Source organism: Miniopterus schreibersii (genome assembly GCF_964146895.1).
Source record: "Miniopterus schreibersii genome assembly, chromosome: 15".
Classification (NCBI taxonomy): Eukaryota; Metazoa; Chordata; class Mammalia; order Chiroptera; family Miniopteridae; genus Miniopterus; species Miniopterus schreibersii.
Window position 1 is genome coordinate 17711032 of NC_138115.1, and position 23391 is coordinate 17734422.

Below are 23391 nucleotides of genomic sequence, written 5' to 3' on the forward strand. Positions count from 1 at the left end.
TTCTCTTCTAACAGCTGTCATCCTGGTGGAGCCTGGGTGGGCATGGGCCTGTTGCTCTAGCCCCACCTGCCAATTGTCTCTTGTGAGGGAGCCAGGTCTGCTCTTCATTTCTCTTGGGAGCGCTCCGAACTCAGGGACCTGGCTTCTGGGCTGGGTAGGGAGTGGGGTGTGCCAGCTGTGGTGGGTGAGCAACCTGTTGGGGTCCCATGGCTTGAGCAGAGAGGAGTGTTTGAGCTGTTTGGTGGCTTGTAAGCTCCCTTCCTGGCTCTCATCAGGCTTGTCAAGTCTGCTTTCCACGGCAAGGCTCTGGGGCTCTCTGCCTTCAGTGTTGTGGCCCTGGCAGAGGGCCTGCCTTGGGCTCCTGGGCACTGTCCCTGGAGCCTGGGGCTCAGAGGAGCCTCTATCCAGCCCCTCAGTATTACCATGTTTCCCTCCTCTTGGGGGTAGCAGAGACAGGGCTGCTTGCGGAAGACTGGCACCACTCAGCTCTCCCGGCCACGCCGGCTTCCTCAGCCTCTGCAAGGCACTCAGGGTGGGGACTGCAGGACCAAGACTACCAGTTGGCACCATGTTCCCAGAGGGCCTGATGCCAAGGGGTAATAGGCCCAGCACTGCCTCTGGAGCTCGGCCCTTAGCTATAGCCCCATGGCCTCTACCAGATGGCTTTGAAGGAGATCGAAGGAGGCCCCTTATCTGTACATAGTGATCTGGGAGAGGGGAGGTGGGTAGGGGACAGCTGGCAGGCATGGCAGTTGCCTCTGCACTGAGCACAGTCTGACTCCTCAACCCCCTGTAAATATTGGATCAATGAGTGAATAAAACTATCCTAAAAAAATGAACCCTCCTGTGGTTGCTGGCCTGAAGTTTGCAGACTAGGCTAAGATGGGAGTGAGGAGCTCACCAGGCCTGGGTGTAAGGCTTGGTGACCAGAGGTGAGAAATATGCATCCTTGGGTATTTAGCCTTCTGGAGCAGAGATTCTTGGGACCCTAGACCTGGAATTTAGGACCTGAGCTGAGGAGGGGCTCCAGGTGGGCTGTGGAACCTGAAGAGTTGTGTAAAAGGTGCACTTTGGGAGAAGGCCATACCATGGCTTTCACCAGATCTGATAGCTTTGCAACTTGGAGAGATGCTGGGGCTCTGGATTGAGGCAGGGCTGCCTCTAGTCCTGCCTAGTATGCTCTTCCTGGAGGGGCTCTGGGACCTTGGAGGGCTCACCTCTCCTCTTGTTGCACCTGGACAGGTCTAGCAGGTCAAAGCTGCTACCTCTGCCACCTCTTCCCCTTGCTAATAACCATGTTCTCTTTTGAGGCCGCTGTAGCCCCTCACCCCCAGTTTCCCTGGCAGAGTCCTACAGGATGGGCCAGATGAAAGCAGGTAAGGCTCAGCTGGACTGCTTAGAAAACTCAACTTTAATGGCTCCAACCCTTCTATCCAAGTCTAGTAGTCCAGGGCACAGATGAGGGCCACACCACGCTTTATCCAGTGTCGCTGGGGCTGGTTGGAGGGTATTTCCACAGCAATGACATAGTTGGTGGAGTGGCCTGTGGTTGATAGTGTTCCTGGAACAGGCAATAAGCGGGGAGGGTTAAGTTGTTTGCCACAACTAGAGAAGGGACAGGGTAAAGGCAATGGATTTGGCAGACTTGGGGACAAGGAGGGAATCCTGACCCAAGGGCAAGCCTGCTTGGATGGGTCTGGCCAAGGCTCAGGTCTGCCCAGGGTTAATGTACTGATTGAGGACAGGCAGTAATGGGAGATGATGCCACTGCTCCTTTCCTGTTGGACCCAGCCCAGGCCCATCTCCCCTCTCCAGGCCTCATTTACCTCCTCTGAACTTCCATTGTCAGGCTGGGGCTCCCAGGACCCAAGTTGGATCTGCTGAGGGAGGCAACTAGATGGTAAGCTCAGAGGCCACTCCATAGACAGCCAGCTGCTGGGCACTAATGTGCCTGTTGCTGCCAGGCTCTCCCCTTGGCTGGTTGGTCTCAGGACTGCTGACCTCTGTTGGCCATCTTGTTCAGCTAACCTGGGTCAGCCTAACTGGCCTGAGCTAGCCCAGATCTGGGCCCCCACCTGTGGTGAAGTTTCCCTGCCCTGGGCCTCATACCAGCACGGGTCAGCGTCTTGTAGATGGGGCACAAATAGAAGGCCTGGTCCGGAATCTTGCGGTTGGGCACCGGCAGGAGACAGATAACAGCCATCTCTGTGTATAGCTCCTTGGGTCGAGACTCAGCCAACTGGAAGGCCATGGGGTCCCATCGGGCACCTTCCAGGAACAGTCCATGGATGTAGCACCCCTCTTGGGGCCTTTCCTTGAGCTCTGACACTGACTGGTGCATCACCTATGGCAGGCACACAGATATGCCCCACATGTATCAATACCCAGAATCTGGGTTAGAATTGGGTCCAGAGGCACAAACTCCTGAGAGCTCTGCCTGCCTGCCCATCACTCACCTACCATTCTAGCTGGTAGCCTGCAGTCTATGTCCTGCCTCTTGTGATTTCCCTGGGACTCACGGCCTCTTCTCACCTGGCTCTCCTTTTCCCCCAACCCCTGCTCAGGGGTCCCCTGACTCTGCCAGCCAGCTGTGGCCTCAGGTCCCTTCTGTCTGGGCTGTACCCCAACCTGTCACCTGACCTGGCCCTGGCTGTATCCAGACCTTGAAATCAAAGGAGATGGTGTCGATAGAGATGACAGACTTGCGGGCAAAGTTCTGTAGGGTGCCTGTCAGAAAAGCCTGGGGGAAGAAGAATCCACTGATCCAGAAAACAGCCGGGATGCCCTCTTGGATCCAGGTCTGCAGGAAGTTCAGGCGTTGCAGCAGATCCATGACCCATGAGGACAGTGGCTTGAGAGATGGGTAGGCCTTGACATTCCAAAGCTCGGGCACGATGTTGTTGTACAGGCTGGCAGCCATCAGTTCCAGCTGTGAGGACATCACCACCAGCCCCTTGAGTGCCTTGAGCAGATCTCGCAGTGTCTGCGTGATCACCTGCAGCAGTCGGTTGTACCTATGTGGCCAGTGGCAAGAAGGGAGGCAATGGGCCAGGGCCATGTAGCAGTATCTATGGCCCCAGTTATAGGCCATAGACAAAAAACAATAGCTGAATATAGGAGCTAGAACATAGAGCTGGTTGGGTAGCCTGGGTACCAATCCCAGCTCCGACATTTAACAAATGTGTGACCTTAGTTCACTTATTCTTTTTGGGTCTTGGCTTACTTATTTGTAAAATGGGAAAAATAAAAATGTGGCTGAATTAGAGAATGGATTTATCACACTTGGTATGGCACCTGGCCCATAGTACCTCTTGCTGTCATTTCTCTACAGCCCAGTGGTCCTCTGACTCAGGGATGGGGGTGGTGGGGGGATTACCGAATGACCTCCTGTATTAGCACTGTGTTCATTGACTCCTCATACAGCACGGGGTACTTGGTCGTCACCCACTTCAAGTTGATGGGCTCAGGCACCTGGAGTAGAATGTTTAGGGCCATGTCTTCCACTATCTGAGGGGCAAAGAGATACTGGGGGTCAGGGCCAGCCCCCAACAACCCTGGTAGGATTCCACATGCAGAGTTCCTTCCCACAAGGGAGCAGGCAGGATGGTGGGTGGGAGATTAGCCCTGCGCAACCCTTGGGCCCCTTCCCCCTGCTGTCACCCACCTCCTCCCTGCCCTGGCCGCCCACAGAGGAGGATTTGGGTTGCAGCTGCACGATCGCGCTGAGCAGGGCGAAAGTCTCATTCTGGGCAAAGGTGATGTTGGCGTTGTCGTGCAGGCCAAAGATCTCAGGCATGTCGTTGAGTGGGAGGCCCTTGATGTAGGAGAGGTAGCCCTGGGGGGTAGGAAGATACAACTGAAGCTCCTGCCTGGCTTTACCCCCAGCCTGTGGGCGGCCCTCCAGTTGAGCACATCCCCCCGCCCATCACCCTGGTTGTAACCCTGTTGTTCTTAGGACTTTAAGGCCCCTGAGGCATTGTTTGGGTGGCTTCTGCCTCCCAGTCCCCTTCTCACTGCCATCCAGCTTCCTGCTCCTTCATTTGGTGCTCAAACCTGTCACACTCCCTCCTTTCCACTGATGACCCACACTCTGGAATGCCTGATCCAGCCCCTGACCGCTCCTCACACATCTTCGCTGAAGCAGCGTTTCCTCGGGCAGTCCTCCCTGTCTGTGTGGGCTGGGTTGGGTTGCCCCTGCCTCACCCCTGCCTCACTGAGTACACTCAGGCAGTAGTGACAGTCTTTGTGGGATGTTTTAACCAACAAGAAGGAGCTCGTGGAGGGCAGGGGCTGTGGCTCCTCTCACACAGCGCCCAGGTATTCACAGTACCCCAGAACCCAGGCTGTGCTCACGTTGAGGTCGTAGGTGGGTTGGATCTGGTGGTAGATGCCTGAAGCACTGTAGCTGTGCTCAGGGAAGAGCACTTCGGGGCTGTAGAAGTCCTCTAGAATGTTCATGACACAGCGGCGGTCCCAGTCGTCAGTGACGCGGCCCCCGTAGTTGATCTCCCCGGCCGTGTACTTGAGGACCTGTGCAGTGGATGGGTGAGGCCCCCACAAGCACCTCACCCCCTGCCCCCAGCCTGTCCCCAACCCACCTTGTAGGGGATGTCATCATACTCATCCAGGAACATCTTGAGCTGGCTGATGCAGATGCGCAGGTCCCCGTCCGTGAACTCATAGGGGATGTTGAAGCCCAGGGGCCCAAACTTCCGGCGCTCCAGCGCATTCCCGTGGAACAGGCACAGAGACAGCAGCAGGCACTTGAACTCCATCACCTGTGAGAGGTAAGGAGCAGGAGACGTGAGGGGCGAGGACCAGGGCAGGTAGGGCGGGGCACTGCCAGTGTGCCTCACCTTGTGACAGGAGTTAAGGAAGTCATCGCTGAGGCTGTTGTAGGACTTGAGCAGGTTGGCCTTGACGCCACGCGGTGGTTCAATGGTCATCTTAGAGCCATTCTGCAGGATGGACACTGGGAACTTGTTGCTGGGCAGGCTGGTGAGCCACAGGCGGAAGTCACGGTGCACCTGGTGGCCATGTTCCACATGAGCATCAAGACCCATACTTTGTGGCCTCCCCAATATCAAGCTCCGTGGGCCATCCTCAGCCTGATTCTACTCTGGATGGGCCAGGCCAGGCTACAGGGACCACCGGTTAAGAATATGAACTATGGCAAATCCCAGTGTCACCAGCCTGTGCTGGGTGGCCTTGAGCAAGTCACATCACCACTGGTAATGTGACTTGGGGGGGGCACTGGGAAGATTAATGCAGTCGATGTATGTTCCATATGTCGGTTCCTAAGCACTCCCTGTGTGCCTGGGCTGGGCAGAGTACTTTGTGGGACCATCTCATTTAGCTTCACAGTTCTGGGTGGACACATTAGTACTCCCTTCAGCAGAGGAGGCTGACGCACCTTGTCGGGATTGATGTGCTCAATGAGGCGTTCAAGGGCAGGCATCCAGCTTGGGGCCAGGTGGCAGTTCTGGAAGAAGACCCACTTGCCCCTCTCTATGGAGCTGCGCATCATGGCTTCCGCCCGAGGACCCTGTGAGGGTCGGAGTGCTGAGTGGTGGGACCAGCTGGCCTGACCCCATCACCCTTCTTGTCCCACCCTTACCTGGCCCTGGCCCAGGGAGATGGCAGAGAGCTTCTTGGAGAACTTCATCTCTTCAGCAAACTTGTAGAGGTCAGCAGCTGGGTCAGTACCAGGAGATAGCACAAAGATGAGGGGCGTGGAGGAGTTGGAGTCCTTGAACACCACTGACAGGTTGGCTGTCTGCAGGGCCAGGAGAGATGTTGGGGCTACCTGGGACTAAGGAGCTCTCAGCAAGGGGCTCCCAGGGGTCTTCTTGGTGGGGCCTGGAACCTCTCAGAGACTTTGGAGGGGTGGGGCTGGGGGTCCTGGCCTGACCAGGGCTGCAAAGTGGTCTGTCCAGGTACAGCCAGGCCCCTGGAACCCAAGGTGGGAGTTAGCTGGTGGCACTGGCAGGCAGCACTTGCCTGGGGCTCAATGAAGCGTGGCTCCAGGTTGGCGGCCACAAAGTCCTGCATGGCGTTGGTGACCTTGTCTCCACGCAGGCAGCGCAGGACCAGCAGCTTCTGAAAATGGTCCAGGTACTGGTCCCAGATGCCAGGCAATGGCTCCCTGCAATAGTGCCCATGTCTCCTTGAAAGCTGACCTGTGGGAAGGCACTGGCCACAGGGACTCTGCTGGCTGGCTGGCACAGGAGAGTGGAGTGTCCCAGGGGCATGGAAGAAATGTGGCCACAGCTGCAGGGCAATCCTGGGTGGCCCCTCAGAAGGGTCCTGTGTCTGGCGAGTTGCCCCCTTAATGTGCCCACCCTGCCATGCTTTGGGGCCCAGCTCACCGGTGGGGCTCGGGGCTGTCGAAGATAGCCTTGAATTCTGAGAGGTGCTTCACAAAGTCAGTGGCGAAGGAGGAGAAGGCTGGCAGGTTTGACAGTGCCAGGATGTCTCGCCAGGCCCGTTCTGACAGCCAGTCTGCTGCAGGGTTCTCAGTCATGACCTGGATGGAGCCCCCAGATAGGAGGTAGCGCCATTCGCTCTGGCAGGGGACAGAGGGAGGTTAGTGCCAGCCCCTGTGTACCCAGAGCCCACACAGTACACAGTGAGGGTTGAGCAGTGGTGGCTGTCACTCTCACTGTCTTGGCAGTGCTTTTCAACACACCACGAAATACCTGGGGCTCATGAGAGCATGAGCTGGGAGATTCAGGCCAGCCTCTGTACCCATCAGCACACTCAAGGCTCCGAGGCCTGTGCTCACAGGACTGCTTGGGCCACAGCTACCCCAGGGTCTCCTGGCTGTTCTTAAGCAAGGAACCGTGTTTCCTGAGGCCTCTGCCCCTTTGCTCTGGCTGTGCCTTCATGCCTGGCCATTCTTTTCCTTCTCCCCCGTTCTCCCAGGCCCAACAACAGTCCTCAGGCAGTCTGTCCTGGCCCCCTGGCCCCCCAGCCCAACCGCTGCCTCTCTGCTTATGCACTTGGTTGATCTTGTTTTCATTCATCATGATGCGGGCACACAGCAGGAAGGCGAACATCAGCTTGTGCTTCTCAAAGAGGCTGCGGCAAACGTTGCTGTAGAGGTTGTAGGTCAGGTAGCGGTTGATGTTGGCGATGCGCTTCTTCAGGTTGTCTGCAGGGCAGAGAGGTGATGTAGCACATGGGGAGGGGGGGGGGAAGCAAGACCCCTGGGGTCCAACCCAGCCAGCCTCCCCAGCAGCCACAGGGCAGCCTGGGCCTCCCCTTGGGGCATTTGAAGTTTCCAGTGAAAGGGCTCCTAGAAGGGCAGAGCGGGGAGTGTGTTTTTATGTAGAGTGTGTCTGATATGAGAGCATGTGCAAGTGAAGATGGGTGTGAGTTTGTGTATGTGCCCACTGTGGAATGTGTTCATGCATCCCATCTGTGCCGGGGGGGAGCCTGGTGTTTCTGTGCACATGTGCATGTGTGCCAGGGCTACCTGCCCTCTCTGAGTTGGCGATGCCTGAGAGGAAGATGTTGAGAAACCACTCGAGGGAATACTGGTACATGGGGTCCACATTGGCCAGGTCAGACACACAGAAGAACAGGATCTGGGTGCGGACGGCTACGGGTATGTACTCCATGCGTGTGAGGTCGATGTCCTTCTCTGTCTGCTCTGCAATCCTGACCTTGGCCTGGGGGTGCAGTGGAGGGGGATGGTCAGGCCCAGGTAGACTGGCAAAGAGTAGCAGGTAGAGGTGGGTGGGAACAGGGGTCAGGCCTGGGGCAGGTGGTGGAAGGCAGGCAGGGTGGGGAGAGGCCGGCAGGGTGGGCAGGCAGTTGCTGACCTGGATCTCCCCAGCCTTCAGTTTGGAAGCCTCCAGCACCTTGATGAGCTCCACATCATCCACAGGGTTGCCCTCAGAGGAGCTGAGCCGGTACAGGATCTGGTCTTCAATGTCCTTCAGCTCCTGACGCATCTTGGCATTACTGACAATCAGCTGGTTCTTGGCTTCCTCCAGGTCGGGCCGCTCCTCAGCCACTACCTGGCCTAGCAGCTGGTCCTCTAGGCCACTGCCAGGGGCAGGGAACACCCTATCTAATACCTGGTAGGCCCAAGGGCCAGTCCCACTATCTATCTGTGCTCCTGGGGCTCCAAGAGCACAGAGTCCCTGCCGGTGTCAGCCTGGGAGGCCTAACCTGTCTCAGGCTGCAGGGATAATGCAGAGCCTACTTTCAAAGTGATCAGTTCTCAGTGAGACCTCGGGTGGTAGCCTGGAATCCCAGTAAGGGCCAGGCAGTTGGATGTGTGAGCTGTGGGGTCCCTGAAAAATTCCCTCTCAGCAAGAGGAGGCTGAAGGTGACTGGGAGGGACAGGCCCTAAGGGTGTTTCCACCCCCTGTTCTCTGGAGAGTTTCATAGTGGCCACTATGCCTCTGGAGTCTGTGGTGATCAATGAAAGTCACAGTGCCTGGGCTCATGGCAGCAAGGGCAGGAAACAGGGCTGGGGTGCAGGGATCCAGAGTGTGCCTGACTCAGGGCTCCAGAACAGCTCTGGGGGGGAATGCACAAGGGCCCCCAAACGGCTGAGCTGCAGGGGAAGGGACCACTGGGACTACTGCTCTCCAGGGAGGCTGGGGTGGGGTCTGGACCAGGGATCAGGATGAGTTGGAGGTGGGGGTTTTAGATGGAAACACGCAAGTAAGGGAAGCTGGTGGAAGGGCTAGAAAGGCCTGGAGTGTCAAAGTGACCAGGAGGAAGCTGGCAGAGCCTCTGAGTGGGGGAAAGACCCACTGAGTCTCGGCCTGGGGGTAGGAGAGGGGCAGCTGGATAGGCCCAATGCGTAGCAGTTACTCAGGAGCCTCGGGGCTGGGGGCTTACCTGGGTGACAGGGTGAAGTTGATGAGGGTGAGTTTGGTGGCGATCTCAGGCGTGTAGTGTGGGTTGGGCAGCTTGGTGGTGATGTACATCCTGAAATCCTCATGGTAGGGGATCACTGTGTCCCCTAGCTTCAGCACTGTGTTCCCCTGCTGCTTGTATGTCTGCGGGGGGCCGGATGGGCAAGTGCTGTGGTCTGGGCTTCACCAGCGTGGCAGGGGAGGGAGGCTGCCCTCTCCCCTGTCCAGGCTGACAGTCCACTCCCCACCCTCCCACGGCTGCAGGCTTACCTGCTTGAGCAGCACAGGCTCCAGAGCTGGGTCCAGCTCCTCGCCCACATTCTCCAGAAGGCAGGGCTTGCCAAAGCGGATGGCATTCTCCATGCTGCGCAGGAAGTCGCGGTCACTCAGCTTGAACACATCCAGCCCACTTTCCTTCTCCTGTGGGAGGAGGGCAGGCAGGGGTGGTGGGGCCCAGAGCCACACTGAGGCTCAGCTACTCCTGTGCCTGCTAAGCCTGGCTGGGTGGGGCGGTGGCACCTGGCCAGTGGGGCTTACCATGTTCTTGATCCATTTGTTGGCCTGGCCCTGAGGGTCAATGAAGTGGGTCCAGCGCTGGGAGTACTGGTTGATGACCCCATTCTCCACTGACAGGGTGTCATTGGGGAGGCCAGCAATCTGTGGGGCGCCAGGAGCCATACTGGGTTGGGGGTCTCACATGAACAGTGCCAGCTGGGGCACCAGCTACCCCCAGCCTCATGCTTTGGCTGTGTCTGTCCTCTCCTTATTGTGTCTACTTGGAGGTGGGGGCAGGGGGCAGTGTGCTCCTAGGCTGGCTCCCAACACTCTCCTTCCCTGGGCTTCTCTATCCTTTTGCCTACTGAGTTCTCACTCAATTAGACCATCTCCACAGAGCCTGCAGCCCATTGGCCCTCCCAGCCTATGCTCACCTTTGACCTCTGCCTACTGCCTCTTGGTTCTCTCCCTCTGCCAACCCTGCCTGTCCTTCAGGGTTGAGCTGAGACACAACTTCTTTCAGGAATGTTTCTTAACCCTCCCTCTGGACACTGCTCCCCCCGCTCTACCTCCACCCCCATTCTTCAAGCACCCCTTGAATTCTCTGCCCACAGTTAGCATCTGAGCCACACTGTGCTCAGCTTTCTCCTCTCCTACCCATCACCCTCTTGCTGGGCCTGGGTGGTTTCAGGGGAGGCATTTCCGAGCAAATGAAGGAAAGAGGATGGGAGAGAGGCAGGAGGTTCTCAGCCCAGCTTGCATGTGTCACAAGCCCAGCCCCGGTACTCCAACCCCCCAGGGCAGGCACCTGCCACGAGCGGATCTTCACAGGATTCCCCAGTGTCCCGATTAGCGTGGGCTCGGAGGTGTGTGGGACGTTGTGGATTTTGAGCTGTTGGACCCAGTGATCATAAAGCACTGTGCGGTACTGGCCCTGGGGAGATGCCAGACTCAGGTCTACCCCAACACGACACCGGTGACACCCTCCCATCTCCCTCTGCACCCCAGCACTCGGCAGTTGTACACAGAGGTCAGAGCTCAGACATGGAGCTGACACCTGCACTCTAGTCCCACTTTGGGTGACTTCCTTGGCCTCTGTAAACCTCAGCCCCTCATCTGTGAAATAGGGGTAATCCTAACAATGCCCACCTATCAGGGCATCTGTGAGCATGAATGACACGCACACAGCAAGCCCGGAAGTGCAAGCTCATATTTCTCACCAGAAGGCCAGCCCCACCAGGGCAGGTTTTCTGGCTGTTTCGTGCACTGCCATAATCTCAGTGCCTGGAACAGCACCTGGCTCAGACAGGGTGCCTGATAAGTTCTTGCTGAATGAGTGAGCAAGGGAAGAGCTGCCCCACAGGCTGCCCCTCAGGGAGGTGAGGGGCAGGGCCTCTTTGGGAGGTGAGGCTGTCCCAGGCAGGGCCGGAGGCTCCTTACCGTGAAGGGGCCCAGGTAGGCCACAAAGCCAGCAGCCACCAGCACGTTTCCAGAGATGTTGTCAAGCATGTGCTCCAGGTTCTCCACTGTCTCCTGCCAACGCACCTTCTCATCCGACAGACCACTGATGAGCTGCAGAGGGAGCCCCATGGGGTGGGCTCTGGAAGGCTAGGCCTGGGGCCTGGGCATTCCTGCCCAATGCAGCCCCCAGGCTGCCTGGGAGGGTTTGCAGACCGCCACCACAATACCCCCCACCACCCAGACCCTTCTAGCCCTTCTGGGGCAGAACATGACCACAGGCCCTCCCCGGAGGGGTGTGTGCACCTTGTCAGCTCGGCCCAGCCGCTGCTCACACTGCTCACACTTCAGCTCCAGCTCCTCCTTCTTGGAGATGCACTCTCGGTACCTGGCCTGCATGGTGGCAATGCCGTCCTCCACCTCCTGCAGGCGCTGCTTTGCCTCATCCAGGATCTTCTGTGTTACCTCCAGGTCGTCCTGGGCCTCCCGCAGGGCTTGCTGCAACCACAGGGCATAGGGGCAGCTTGTTGAGTGCCCTGTGGAGTCCTCCCCCCCTCCCCTGCCCTCCAGATGTACCCAGCCCTCACCCGCTTGGGCTCCACTGCCTTGGCCACGAAGTGGTACTTGTGCATGGCGCGCACCCACTGGCAGATGGAGGTGCAGGCCTTGGACACCTTGGCGATGGCAGCAGGCTGGAACTCTTCATTGTCGATGTATGGCTGGATGGCTTTGATCACCCCCTCCCCAATGTTGTCCTGGACATGGGAACCATGGACCTCAGAAGGCTACTTCCCAGTGCAGACAGGGTAGTGGGGCCTGCTAAGGGACACCCTGATCCTGCTTCTGCGCCCCATGCCCTGTATAGGCCTCACTACAGGTATCCTCTTTAGAGAATAAACATGATCCAGAAAGACTGGCCAGAAGGGAAACTTTCATGTTCCAGGATTTCAGATAACAGGATCGGAGATTTCTTTAGAAATGACATAGCCTCAAGATCTGATAATACACAGGCCCCATTTAAAACTCATTTAGGGACAAGGGCAGCTTCCTTGCAGGTGTGAAGATGAATCATGTTCAAGGGTAATAATCGCCACCCCAAGAGCTCACCACACCCCTGGGGATCTTGTCCCATCCTGGGAGACTCCAGTCCTATAGTGCAGGATGGGCCCAAGAAGACGCATTGTTCACGAGCTCCCAGAGCTCAGACCTGGGGCCAGGAGAGCCTGAGCACTGGCCCTGAGCACTTCTGATTCAGACTTAATTAGGCCTGTGAGGCCTCTGGTTTCCAGGCTGATGGAAGAGGAGGAGGAGGGATGGGGAAGCTCACAGGGGTCCTGCTACTTTCCAGTGCACCCTGGGAATGCCTGGGGCCCCAACACCAACACATGGTGGTGGTGGGTGACCTACCGGGGAGAGATAGTTGCCCCCTAGCCAATTTCTGGGCTGAAGAGGAGCCCTCCAGGACGGCTGCGGGCCCCCGGCTGACCTAACCTTGAAGCGACTCCCGAGCATATGCCCATGGACAACGAGAGCCCCAGGTAGACAGGGAGAGAAACCCAAAGACAAACAGGGGAAGCTTAATCTCAGCTGCTGAGGCTGAGAGGTAGAGGCAATGATCAAGCAGATGGTGAATGTCTAGGCCAAGGCCATGGGAGTCACAGGGAGGAAAGGGCACGAGAATCTCCAGGCTGCAGAGCCTTGGAGTAACAGGGTGACATCCTATGGACACAGGGCACTGCCCAGGTCCTGATTTCCTCAATACCCATCTGTTGGTGGGTATGTGTGTCACCCCCACCAGCCAGAGTTCCTCCAGGCCAGGATCTAGTTCCTGTCAGCTCTGTGGCCACAGGGCTGCGTGTATGCAGGCAGAGGGAGACAGGACAGAGACTCCAGTGCTGTGGTGGGGCAGGCTCCTCTCCCTGCTTCCCTGGCCAGCTGGGTGGCCCTCACTCACTGGCTGGTCAGGTGCCTAGCAGGCTCACCTTGTCAAACTTGAAGAGGCCCTCGAGAAAGCGGCCGGGGTCCTGCAGCAGCCCCTTGCCGGGCTCCCAGTAGTCATCCACCTTGGAGCCAGGCTTCTCTCCAGGAACCTTCTTGGGCTTGATGCCCTTCAGGATGCACACAGCTTCTATGACCAGCTTCACACCCGGGGGTGGCCGTTGCATGGCTCGCACCTGGTGGCCGGGCCAAAAGTAGAGAAGGGGGAAGTCCATCGCTGAGTGGGTACTCCTGAGTAGGACAGCTGTCAGACAGGGTGGGCCCCACCAGCCAAGTCTCTGCCACCACAGACAAAGGGCATACCTGGAGACCTCAAGGTTGGAGGCCTACTGCTCCCCCATGTACCCAGCCAGGAAGCTCACCTTTCAGGGCCCAAAGCCCTCCCATGCCCCTGTCCTGGGGCTGGTACAAGGAGGTAAAGGCAGGTAGCTGGGTTCAAGTCCTAGGTCTACCCTCTCGGCACATGACCCCCAAGGGATGTGTAGAGGAAGGGCCTGGGCACCAGGACTCAAGAAGCACCAGGGGAAAATGCCAGGGGAGCTCTGGGAGATGCCTGGCCACCCACCTCAGTCACGTCATTTTTGTTGAGGTTGCGCAGGCTGGCCAGGGCTGCATCCAGGGCAGGCAGTGCCTCATCCAGATCCTTTTGGGCATCATCAGCAATAGCTTGTGCTTTCCTGGCCTTGTCGTTGGCCTTGATCTCCTCTGCCTGCACTGATTTCCGGGTATTCTCGGCAAGGGTCGTGTCCACCTGGGGATCGGAGGCAGGGAAGGCCCAGCTGGTGGAAAGTGTCAGGGATAGGTGTGCCCTCCTCCCCTTTCTTCTCTTTGCCTCTCGTTTCCTCAGGTGGAAGAAAATGGGGGTTGGGGTGCTCCGTGCTCCAAGGACCCTCTTAGCTGCCACAGGCCTTGGGGATCTGTAATGCTAGAGCCCCTTCCAGTCCTGAGCGCTCTCTGTGGGCCTGGCATGGGGCTCTGGCTTTACATGCTTGAGCATAATAGCCCTATGGGGCAGGCCCCCTGAGACCGTAGGGCCCCATGTAAGAGAAAGGCGCTCCTCCCACAAGTCCCTGTCTTTCCACCTGCTGGGAAAAGTTTCAATATACGGACTTTGTAGAGCAAGACTACTTCTGCCAGAAAACTGTCATAGTGAGTGCGCAAATCTGCGATGTCTGAAGGGGGTGGGGCTCAGAGGATCTCAGAAACCAGGCAGACTGCATGGCTGCCTGTGGCGGCCCAGCCACGTAGTTCATGTTGCGATTATTGGGGTTTGGACTTGTTTGTCTTGCTCCTCAGCATATCCCCTGCCCAGTGCAGTGCCTGACATAGAATAGGCTCTGACCAAGCATTTGTGGAATAAACAATTGACCACTGAATGAGGAAATGGCACAGATAGGCTAAGCGACATGCAGAGGTCAGGCAGCTAGCACTCTTGTGGTTGCACAGGCATGCCGGGCACCCTCAGACGTGGTCAGACATCAGGGACTGGCTTGGAACAGCCCCTGCCTTGATCTGCTCCATGGTGAGCACAGTGTCCTTGGCAGCCTCCTCCAGCAGAGGGCGCATAACCTCCAGGTCCTCTTGCATCTTGGCCACATCCTCCGAAGTTCGTAACAGCTGCGGGTGGGGGGCACAGACAGAAAAACAGGTGTGACGGGAGCAGAGAGAGAGCCTGGCCAGAAGGAGGCTGGAGAGAGGGCCCTGCAGGGCTGTCCTCACTCACGAGTGAGAGGATGTGGCTGGCAGCTTCGGGGACCCCAGGTTGCCCAGTAGACCCCAGAGGAAGGGAGCAGTCCCCTAAGAATCTGCGGAGAAATCTGCTCTGGCTCTGCCTCTGGGCTGGCAGCCTTGCTCCTTTGGTGAAGGAGGAAGCCAGCCATTTAAATGCTATGGGCTCCGACGGAAGGCTGGCCTGGCCGCCAGGATCGGGGCTAAGGTGGAGGGGGCAGAACCACGCACGGCTGGCCGCTGCCCCGAGCTCCACGCAGCTCACCTTGTCGAGCCCGCTCTTCATGCGGTTCTTGGCGGTTTTAAGCTCCTGTTTCTTCTGCCCGATGAGGATGGAGAAAATATGGAGCAGCTCCAGGTAGCTCTTGGGGGTCACGTAATTGTGGCGGGCCAGCTCAGCCAGGTACTCGACACACTTCCTGGTCACTGACTGGTGGATACACACGCAAACCTTGATCTGCGGGAGGGAGACCACCGATGGCAGCCTTGTAGAACCTCCAGCAAAGAGAGGGCACCGGGTGCCCTCGAAACTACCGCAGCCTGGTCCTGAGAAGGGAGCCACTGCAGGAACCTCGATGCCACTCACACTCACTCTCTCCTATGACCTCACAACCTCAAGGACAAGGCCACCTGTTCTGCAGATAAAAACCCCCATGACCCAGAGAAGTTAAGGGGCTGTTCAAAGCAGAGCTGGCTTTGAATGTGGACCCAGGCATCTTCCAGCTCTCGGCCCAGTCACAGCCCCGATGACCTGCCTCTCTGGGAGAGTCCTAAGGTGAGGCCCCCCCCTTAGACTGGATCTGAGGTACGGAAGAGCCCACGGCCTCAGCACAGCTGAGGGGAAATGGGAAATGGGTTCACCCTAGCTCTTGGCCCCCAGGTGACCATCGCTCTCTCAACTTGGACCAGACACTCCTAGCCCCACCCCCATCTTGGTCTCTGGGTTGTGATAAGGAGTTCTTTGAAGAAAGCTGCCACAAAGCCCTCAGGGAATTAGATAGATGGTAACTGCCACTGTGTGCCCAGTGTCAGTTACTGTAAAGACCTGTGGTACTCCCATTATACAGATGAAGTAACTGAGGCTTAGACAGGTAGAGCTGTTTGCTTAAAGGCTTACCATCAGTGGTGGGCCTAGGGCTCTCACTCAGGCCTTGGTGACCCCAAACCCAAACCTAAACGCTTTCCTCTGATGGCTTGTTTCTAATCAAGACACTTACCAGTCCTTCAATTACTTTAGAAGTGGCTTCCAGTTCTGGGATCTCATTCAGGAATATAGTGGCCACAGACTCCAGGGCCTCCGCCGGCCACTCGTTAAACCAGTCGATGGTGCAGCAGTTGACTAGGGACGGGAACTGCCTCAGGCGAGCTCGGAAGACCTCTCCGATGGGGCTGGAGGGCCAGGAGTCCAAACGAGACACTGATTTACCCCCCAGCAGCCCAGGACCCAGGGCCCTTCCATAGCCCAGTGGCACGGCAGCTGGGAGGCAACACCCAGCAGCGTGGACCCAGTGGCATGATGGCAACGCCCCGGCCATCTCTCCCCATCGCTGGCCCGAGTGCGCCCCTGCTGAGCCCCGCTGTCCCTGCGGCTGTGATGGCTGCCTGTACCTCATACACAGCACCATGTGGATGTTGCTACGCAGGCGCCCCGTGTAGGCAGCCATGAGGTTGGCCTTGGTGGGTGGAAGGCCCTGCTCCTGGACGTAGGGCCGCATGATGTTGAGGATCTGGTCCTGCTCGTCCGTGGAGTAGAGGTTGGGAATGTCACCCGAGTTCAGGACATTGTTGATGTCCTCCAGGAAGGACTCGTTCTTGATCTGGGGACAGATAGGGGCGGAGGAGCTGAGCCTTGAAGATGGCTCCCAGGTGTAGGACTCCACAACCGTGGTCTCACTGGACCTGCACAACAGCCTCATCTGCCACCAAGTCTCAGAAAAGCCCAGGGTCACATAGTAACCTCATAATTCATGGTCGAGGACTTGTATCCAGGCCCACCCTACGGCAGACCCTGAGCATCTCCACTGCGCTGTAGAAGGGCCCTGGGTCCTGGGTGGTATCTTTCTCTTCACTTTTCTGGCCTCTCCATGCCTCAGTTTACTCACAGGCAGAAACCAGGCCACAGGCAGAAATGGGTCCTTGCCCAACTCATATGGTCAGGGCCTAGCCAGTGCCAGAGGGCATCCTTCCCTGGCTGACTCTATAGGGATCCCAGGGGTAGGATCAGAGGAGTCCTTGTCAGGGTGGAACACATCCCAGGGATTTAGCCACGGCCCAACTCTGACCACCAGCCAGGTTTAATCTCTGTTCTATTTGTCTTGAGGCTCTAGAGCCACAACCTCTCCTTCTCTCAGAGTCATGGGGAGAGGCCTCATGCATAGGGTGCTCCAGAGAGAGCAACCCCCAAGAGGGGAGCCATTGGCATAGCACTTTGGGTACAAGTTAGGTGGTTGTTGAGGCAAGAAGCTGTTGGCCAGTGAGTGGGTGCTGCTTGTGGTCAGCTATAGCGCCAGGGACCTTCTTTATACTTGGGGCGTAGTAATGATCTATGCCCCATGTACCTGACCCATCCATCTGTGGCTCCCCCTGGTCCTGACCATCTCTCCTAAGATTCACCCCACTGACAGTGACATGGGCATGATGTCACAAGCCACTCCCAGGATGCCATACTAGATGGGGTTATATCCAGCCCACTCTGGACCCTGACCACTGCCCATGGTGGTGGCACCTGGGTGTCCGAGAACAGAAAGGTGATGGGCAGGTTTTGCAAGCCAGCCTTGAGTAAGATCTTCTTGACATCTTCGCGCCACTCAGTCATGCCATAGCTCTTGGACAGCTCAATCTGGAAGCACTCGTACTCAGCCCTGGAGATAAAGTTGGGAAGAGGTGTGCCAAAGCTTGGGGCCAAATGCTGAGGTGCTAGTGGGTGCCCACAACCCACCCCAGCCATCCAGAGTCTTGCTCTCACCCCGAGCACATCTGCAGACTCTCCAGGCCCTGACCTGCTCTCTTGTCTCCAGATCTTTGTTCAAGCTGTTCCCTAGATCTGAAATGCCCTTCCCTTCCCTTCCATCCTCCCAGCTCTGATTCTGAGAGCAGGTTTATGGCCACCGCCTCTAGGAATCCCTCCTGGATGACTGCACATATACCCCCTGCCCATAGCAGCACAGTGCACTGCTGCTGCCTCTCCTTGGACCCCAGGTCCTGTTTCCAGTCCTTCCAGAAGCCCATGGGCTGGGAGGGTCTGGCTTGGGACTGCCTTGGGTTCCCAGCACTATGGAAGAACATGGATGGAACCAACAGTCTGCCCCTGTCCACCATGCTTGGGGCTCTTACATGTGCGAGGTGAGCCGGGTGAGGGAGCTGCGGCCGCTGCCACCTACGCCCAGCAGGAGTGCGTTGCCCAATGCCTGGCGCAGGGTTCGGCTGATGCGGCAGATGTGGCTCAGGGCGTCCATGAAGAGGACCAGCTTCAGCTTGGCTGTGTTGATCTGGTTGTAGTCCTCCATGTACTCCTCGATCACCTGCATCATCTGGAGGGATAGGGAGACCGGGTCTTTCCTCTGTGCCTGTGCACCTGGACCCCCAAGCAGAGGTGCACCCCTTCCCATCACTGCCCTCCTCTGCTGTGCATAAAGGGTGTTGGGCCTTAAGAAGCCAGGTCTGCCTGAATGAGGCAGGACCCATAGGACACACTGAAGCCTGAGGGTCAGGGTCAGAACCTTGCCTTCTTCCTCTGGGGCTCACCAGGATGTACTGACCTGGGACCCTGATGGGAGCTCCTGGGAACAAGGAGAGATGTGTGGAGAGAGACCATCAGGAGGCTCCTTCCAGCCACACAGCTCCAAGGCCACAGGCTCAGGCCTCTTCCTGTCTCCCTGGGTCCTAACTCAGACTCATGGCCCCAGGGGCCCTGCTGGCCCTCTGTGAGTGGGATGAGAGTCCCCAAACAGGCACAGCAGGTCCCTGTTCACAGAGCCTGCCTCAGCTGAACCATAGACTTGTCCTCAGAGATGGCCAAGCAGGGCCAACTGTACCTATCTGACAGGTGAGGAAACAGGATGCAGGGAGGCAAATGCTGGCCTCAAGTCCGAGAGCTGGCCCTCTAACCCAGTGTCCTGACACTTGGCCTGTTATTGGTGGCTGCAGATGGCTTAGGTCCCAAGGGTGCAGAGTGAAGAGGCCCCCACCAGGGGTAGGGCACCATCCAGGCCCCTTTACCTTCTTCTCACTGGTGATGAGCTCGTAGGACTTGACGTCAGAGCCTGGTGACATGAAGTCTCCATAAAGAATGGGCTGGAAGGGGCAAACCTCATTGAAGGCTACCTCCCACTCCTCCATGCGGCCTTCTAGGAGCTTGTCGAACCAGCTGCGGTCTTCCTCATTCACCAGACGGTCCCGGAACACGCGGCAGTTCTCATGGTACCACAGTCGCAGCAGCTGCACTTTGTCCTGTGGCCACCCAGCGTCAGTACCCGCTCTTAGCCCTGGGTCCTCAGCCACCTCTCAAAGTACCAGGACAGGGAGGGTGAGCAGGAGCCACAGCTCTTGGGCCTGACTCTGCCACTGAGACCAGGCGAGGGCCACTTGCAGGGGCTGCTCGAAGGTGCATCTGCTGGCCGACTGAGGACCAAGGCCCGCAGAGTGCCGCCTGAGCCTCTCCACCCCCAGCTCCAGGCCCAGTTGGCCAAGTGCCTGCTGGGCACCAGCTCCATTAGCCGGTCATGGCTTCTCCCCTCTAATGGCTCCCCAAGTTCTAAGCCTGGGAGGGATGCCTGATTCTTTCTACACCTTCCCAATACCTCACATCTAACCACTCAGCAAACTCCACTGATGTGACCCCTCTGACTCTGCCCCCATCTCTGCTGCCACTGCCATCCCAGCTTCCCCCCACCCCTGGGTGACGGGACCACTCTCAGGAAGCCTCCCGGCTCTTCTCTCAGCGCCTTTGGTTATAGCTTGGCAGGGCCGGGGCGCCTTCTGTCCCGTTCACTTTCCCTTCCTGGTCCTGGGCCCCACACACACTGACCATCAAGTCTCCATTACGCAGATCTCTCCCCGCCCCGCCCCGCCCCACGGCTCCCCATCTCCTTCAGGATGCTGTCCCCCTGGCAGCCCACAGAATGTGCCCGAGCCTGTCCAGCACCCCTGATACTCTGCTCCCCGCTGTACTATCTGCTTCTTCCCCCTGGGCGCCCTTCATTTTTGGAAGGCATCCCACCCGCTCTCCCCCAAATCTCCTCACACCCAGGGCCTCCATCAGGAACCCTCTTCCTCTCTGGCCTTGCCCTGGCTTCCTCCGCTGTGTGGTCCTATCACAGCTGCCCTTCTAGGCATGGGTTTGGCATGTAAGATGGAGCTCAGCTGCAAGAGGGCAGAGCTCCTGGAGGCCTGGCCTGATCAAGGCTGCGGAGTTTGGGCAGGGAGGCCTGAAACTGGGGGGCGGGGGAGGACAGTGAGGGCAGAGTGGGCACTTCTCTGCTGGACACAGGAAAGGGGCCTGCCAGATCCTCACCTGGACCTTGGCTGGGTCGGCCATGAGCATGCCCTGGAAGACCTTGGAGAGGTCCCTCAGGTTGAAGGTGTAGTGGGACTTGGCTGGGGTGGGCAGCAGCTGGGAGGTGATGGTGGAGTACACCGTGATGGTAGCTTCCACGAGGGGATCCGTGAAGTGGGTGATGTTGGGGGCCCCGGCTGTGGGAAGAGGAGTAGGCCTGGGTCACACATGTGGGAGCTCCCTGTGCAGCCTCTGAAGAGCCTAGCCTCCTGCCCTCGCTGGTGCTGTGTTCTCACCCAGACACCCCTTCTTCAGGTGCATGCTTGGATTCTACCTACCCTTCAGCCCCTCTCAGATGCCATCTCCTCCACCAGGACTTCCTGATGTCCCCCACCTCAGGGTGAGGAGTCTCCCGCTCTGAGGGCCCCCCTTTTACATCCTCATGACTGACATAGCCTGTCCGTGAGTTGGGCACTGGGGTGCATTCAGTGCAGGGGGGCCATGACTCTCTTTCCCTACGGGACTGTGTCCCAGACCTGAAATACGCTGGTTCTGAGCCACGCATGGGGAGGGTCACATGGTCCACATGGCCTCAGACTTCACAGTGGACGTAGTGGGGCTGGGTGCAGCCATGGCCCTCAGGCTCACCTTGGGGCTGCTGCACCCTCCAGGCTGCCTCGTCACGGCTAACCACCCATTTGCTTGTTCTCTGAAAACTGTCCAACTCTTTGCTGGGGACCAGGATACTGACAGCAGGGACTTGGGGCAGAGGGAGCCCCCAGAAGTGGGAAAAAATAAAGAAGGGTAGGAGGGCTCCCGAGCTCCAAAGGGGGCTCTTCAGCACATGTAGGTGCTGCTCCTGGTCCTGGGCACAGACACTCCTCACCCAATAAGCAAGCAAGCTCGTGGGAGACAGACTATGACAGACCCATAAGTCAGGTGGACAGGAAACAGTGACAGAAAGTGGAGAGACTGGTAGCAGGAGAGGTTAGGGAGAGCCAGGGTCGGGATTCTGACATAAGCCTCACTGAGGAGGGGTTCTCAAGCAGAAAGTAAAGTGAGGTGCAAGCAGCCCCATAACTGGAGACAGGGTTCCAGAGAGGGGACAGCGAGGGTAAAGGCCTGAGGGGTGGGCACAGGCCTGAGGTAGGCACACCTGGGGTGTTAAGGACCAGCAGGAGGAGGTGAGAGCACAGGGGCTGCCACTGTTGGGGCTTGGGGGCTTGCCAGAGAGAGGGAGAGAGAGGGAGGGAGGGAGAGAGAGAATGTGATCTGAATGGGTCCTGCTGGCTGCAAGTAGAGGACGGACAGACAGAAGACAGATGGATGGATGCAGAGGGTATGGCAGAAGCAAGGACACCAGGGAGAGGGCTGCTGCTATGGCTGGTGAGTGAGGATGGGCAGTGGCTGGCGTGGGTTGTGGAGGGATGGACAGCAGGACCTCCTGACAGATGTGGGTGTGAGAGAGAAAGGAGAGTCTGGATGACGCCGAGGCTCTTGTCCTGAGTGACCGAAAGGACACAGCTGCCATCACCTGGGATGAGAGGCGACTGGGTTTGACAAATTCAGTCTGAGATGCCCAGTGGACATGTGAGACGAGACGTGGGGTCGGGTTTGGGAGAGAGGCCTGGGTTGAACATGCGGACTCAGAGTGGATGGGCTTTATTGCCGGGGTGGGATGAGATTGTCCGGGGAGAGTGGGGTTAGAAGGGAAAGAGGAGAGAAGGCCGGAGAGCAAGCCCCAGTCAAGCTAGGAAGGGGTGGCTAGGGGCTGGGGGACCCGAGAGAAGGAGGGGCCACCTGTTGGGTCACTGCGGACAACCAGAGTAGGTAAAAACCGAGAGCTGACTTTTGGTCTGGCCACATGAGGCCTCTGGTGACAAGAGCACTCCTAGGGCAGTGGCAGGGCTCAAGGGAACGTGGGAGGAGAGGGCTGGAGCCAGCAGGAGGAGACAGTGCTTTTGAGGAGTTTTTCTGTCAAGACGAGCAGAGAAAGGGAGCAATGGCCCTGGGTAGGTGGGAAGGGACCAAGAGAGGTGATTTTGTTTTGTTGTTGAGATGAGAGAAATCAAGACATGTTTGCAAGAGGGACTACTGGTGTTGGGGGTGGAGGTGGAGCCACGTCTTCAAGCAGACAACAGGGGATGGGATTCAGGCCTAAGAGGAGGGCTTGGCCTCCCTGGGAAGTAGGGAAGTTCATTCCCGAAATAGGAGAGACTACAGCACAGAATACTGAGGGAGGCCTGGGTGCAAGTGAGCAGTAGATGTGGACTAGAGAGGGCGCTCTCTTCTGAGAGCCTCTTTCAGCTGAGGGGGGAGCAGAGGCAGGACATGAGGTGGGGACAGAGTTCTGGAGTGCCCATAGCCCTGCTGCAATGACCGACAGACCTGCCCTGTGTGAGGCTGCCTCACGAGGGCTGCCTGACCCCAGCGGCAGATCACCCCCGGCTCCTGAGTTCATGCCCGCTCCTAGGAGAGGCTGGCTCTCTTGGAGCTTCTGCTTCTTCACACAGGGTGGGAGATTGCTGGATTCCTTCCTTCCTTCCTTCCTTCAACTTGCATTTACTTGGCTTCTACTATGGGCCAGACGCTAACCCAGGCACTGAAGGACTGACAGCTAGAAGAAGGGGTGAATGAGCCTAGGAAGGCACTCTGCCCCGGGGCTAACCTTTGCTCTGGCAAAGGCCCAAGGTCGCCCCCCATGAGCCTGAGGATGGTTCACTGTGGCTCCTGGTCCCTAGCCTCAACCACACCCAACTGGAGCCCCTCTGGAACCAGAGCCCTTTCCCATCCAGGCCCGCACTTACGCACGGGATCCCGGTAACTTTTTTCTCCGAGGAGTCCATCTAGAGGGTTAAAGGAGAGACATGAGTATCGGAGTCAGGTGGGCCCCTTGCAGCCCACCCTGGCTGGCTGCTCTCAAAGTAGCCACCAATCCCCCACCTAGAGCAATGTGGCTCCACCTCTAAGCTGGGCATGTAGGTACATCTGGCCTATAGCACCTGAGGGCAGGGTAGGCAAGGTCAGGTGAGAGAAGGCCTGAGGAAAGCTTGATTCCCATCACCCATAACCTGGCACAGCATCAAGTGGAGCTCACAGGTCAGAGTGTGTGTTAGGTGGGAGGTGGGCTGGTGGGGAAAACTCTATCCTGGGGTGGACTTTTCCCCCAGCCCCATGAAGGATCAGGGCCACTTTGTCCATGTCATCCTGATGGCTTTTCCTGAGTTCCAAAAGTAAATCCTTCCACCAGTACTAATGGACACGTGGGTATTTATGCAGGTAAATGCATATGTGTACATATGTATGTATCACATTCAGCAGTCAACAACTGCCAGGCTTCAT

General features: G+C 57.8%; 1 protein-coding gene across 1 annotated transcript in view; it reads right to left on the minus strand.

Moving 5' to 3' along the window:
* Window positions 1-55: 55 nt before the first annotated feature.
* Window positions 56-23391, minus strand: part of DNAH1 (dynein axonemal heavy chain 1) — a gene marked incomplete at its 5' end in the record, with an annotated part of 71101 nt that continues 47765 nt past the window's right edge. Inside the window, 33 exons of the mRNA XM_081160843.1 lie at window positions 56-1561; window positions 2110-2344; window positions 2663-3014; window positions 3377-3507; window positions 3665-3835; window positions 4354-4530; window positions 4599-4778; window positions 4857-5027; window positions 5414-5545; window positions 5618-5772; window positions 5997-6145; window positions 6369-6565; window positions 7002-7153; window positions 7478-7673; window positions 7827-8052; window positions 8860-9020; window positions 9147-9296; window positions 9414-9533; window positions 10180-10305; window positions 10812-10943; window positions 11136-11327; window positions 11417-11584; window positions 12812-13003; window positions 13393-13578; window positions 14334-14444; window positions 14821-15012; window positions 15773-15944; window positions 16164-16372; window positions 17281-17416; window positions 17889-18085; window positions 18774-19004; window positions 20068-20246; window positions 22857-22895. Of these exons, the coding sequence (XP_081016969.1) occupies window positions 1440-1561; window positions 2110-2344; window positions 2663-3014; window positions 3377-3507; window positions 3665-3835; window positions 4354-4530; window positions 4599-4778; window positions 4857-5027; window positions 5414-5545; window positions 5618-5772; window positions 5997-6145; window positions 6369-6565; window positions 7002-7153; window positions 7478-7673; window positions 7827-8052; window positions 8860-9020; window positions 9147-9296; window positions 9414-9533; window positions 10180-10305; window positions 10812-10943; window positions 11136-11327; window positions 11417-11584; window positions 12812-13003; window positions 13393-13578; window positions 14334-14444; window positions 14821-15012; window positions 15773-15944; window positions 16164-16372; window positions 17281-17416; window positions 17889-18085; window positions 18774-19004; window positions 20068-20246; window positions 22857-22895 (5639 nt within the window). The 3' untranslated portion in view covers window positions 56-1439. The remainder of the gene's footprint in view (window positions 1562-2109; window positions 2345-2662; window positions 3015-3376; window positions 3508-3664; window positions 3836-4353; window positions 4531-4598; window positions 4779-4856; window positions 5028-5413; window positions 5546-5617; window positions 5773-5996; window positions 6146-6368; window positions 6566-7001; window positions 7154-7477; window positions 7674-7826; window positions 8053-8859; window positions 9021-9146; window positions 9297-9413; window positions 9534-10179; window positions 10306-10811; window positions 10944-11135; window positions 11328-11416; window positions 11585-12811; window positions 13004-13392; window positions 13579-14333; window positions 14445-14820; window positions 15013-15772; window positions 15945-16163; window positions 16373-17280; window positions 17417-17888; window positions 18086-18773; window positions 19005-20067; window positions 20247-22856; window positions 22896-23391) is intronic.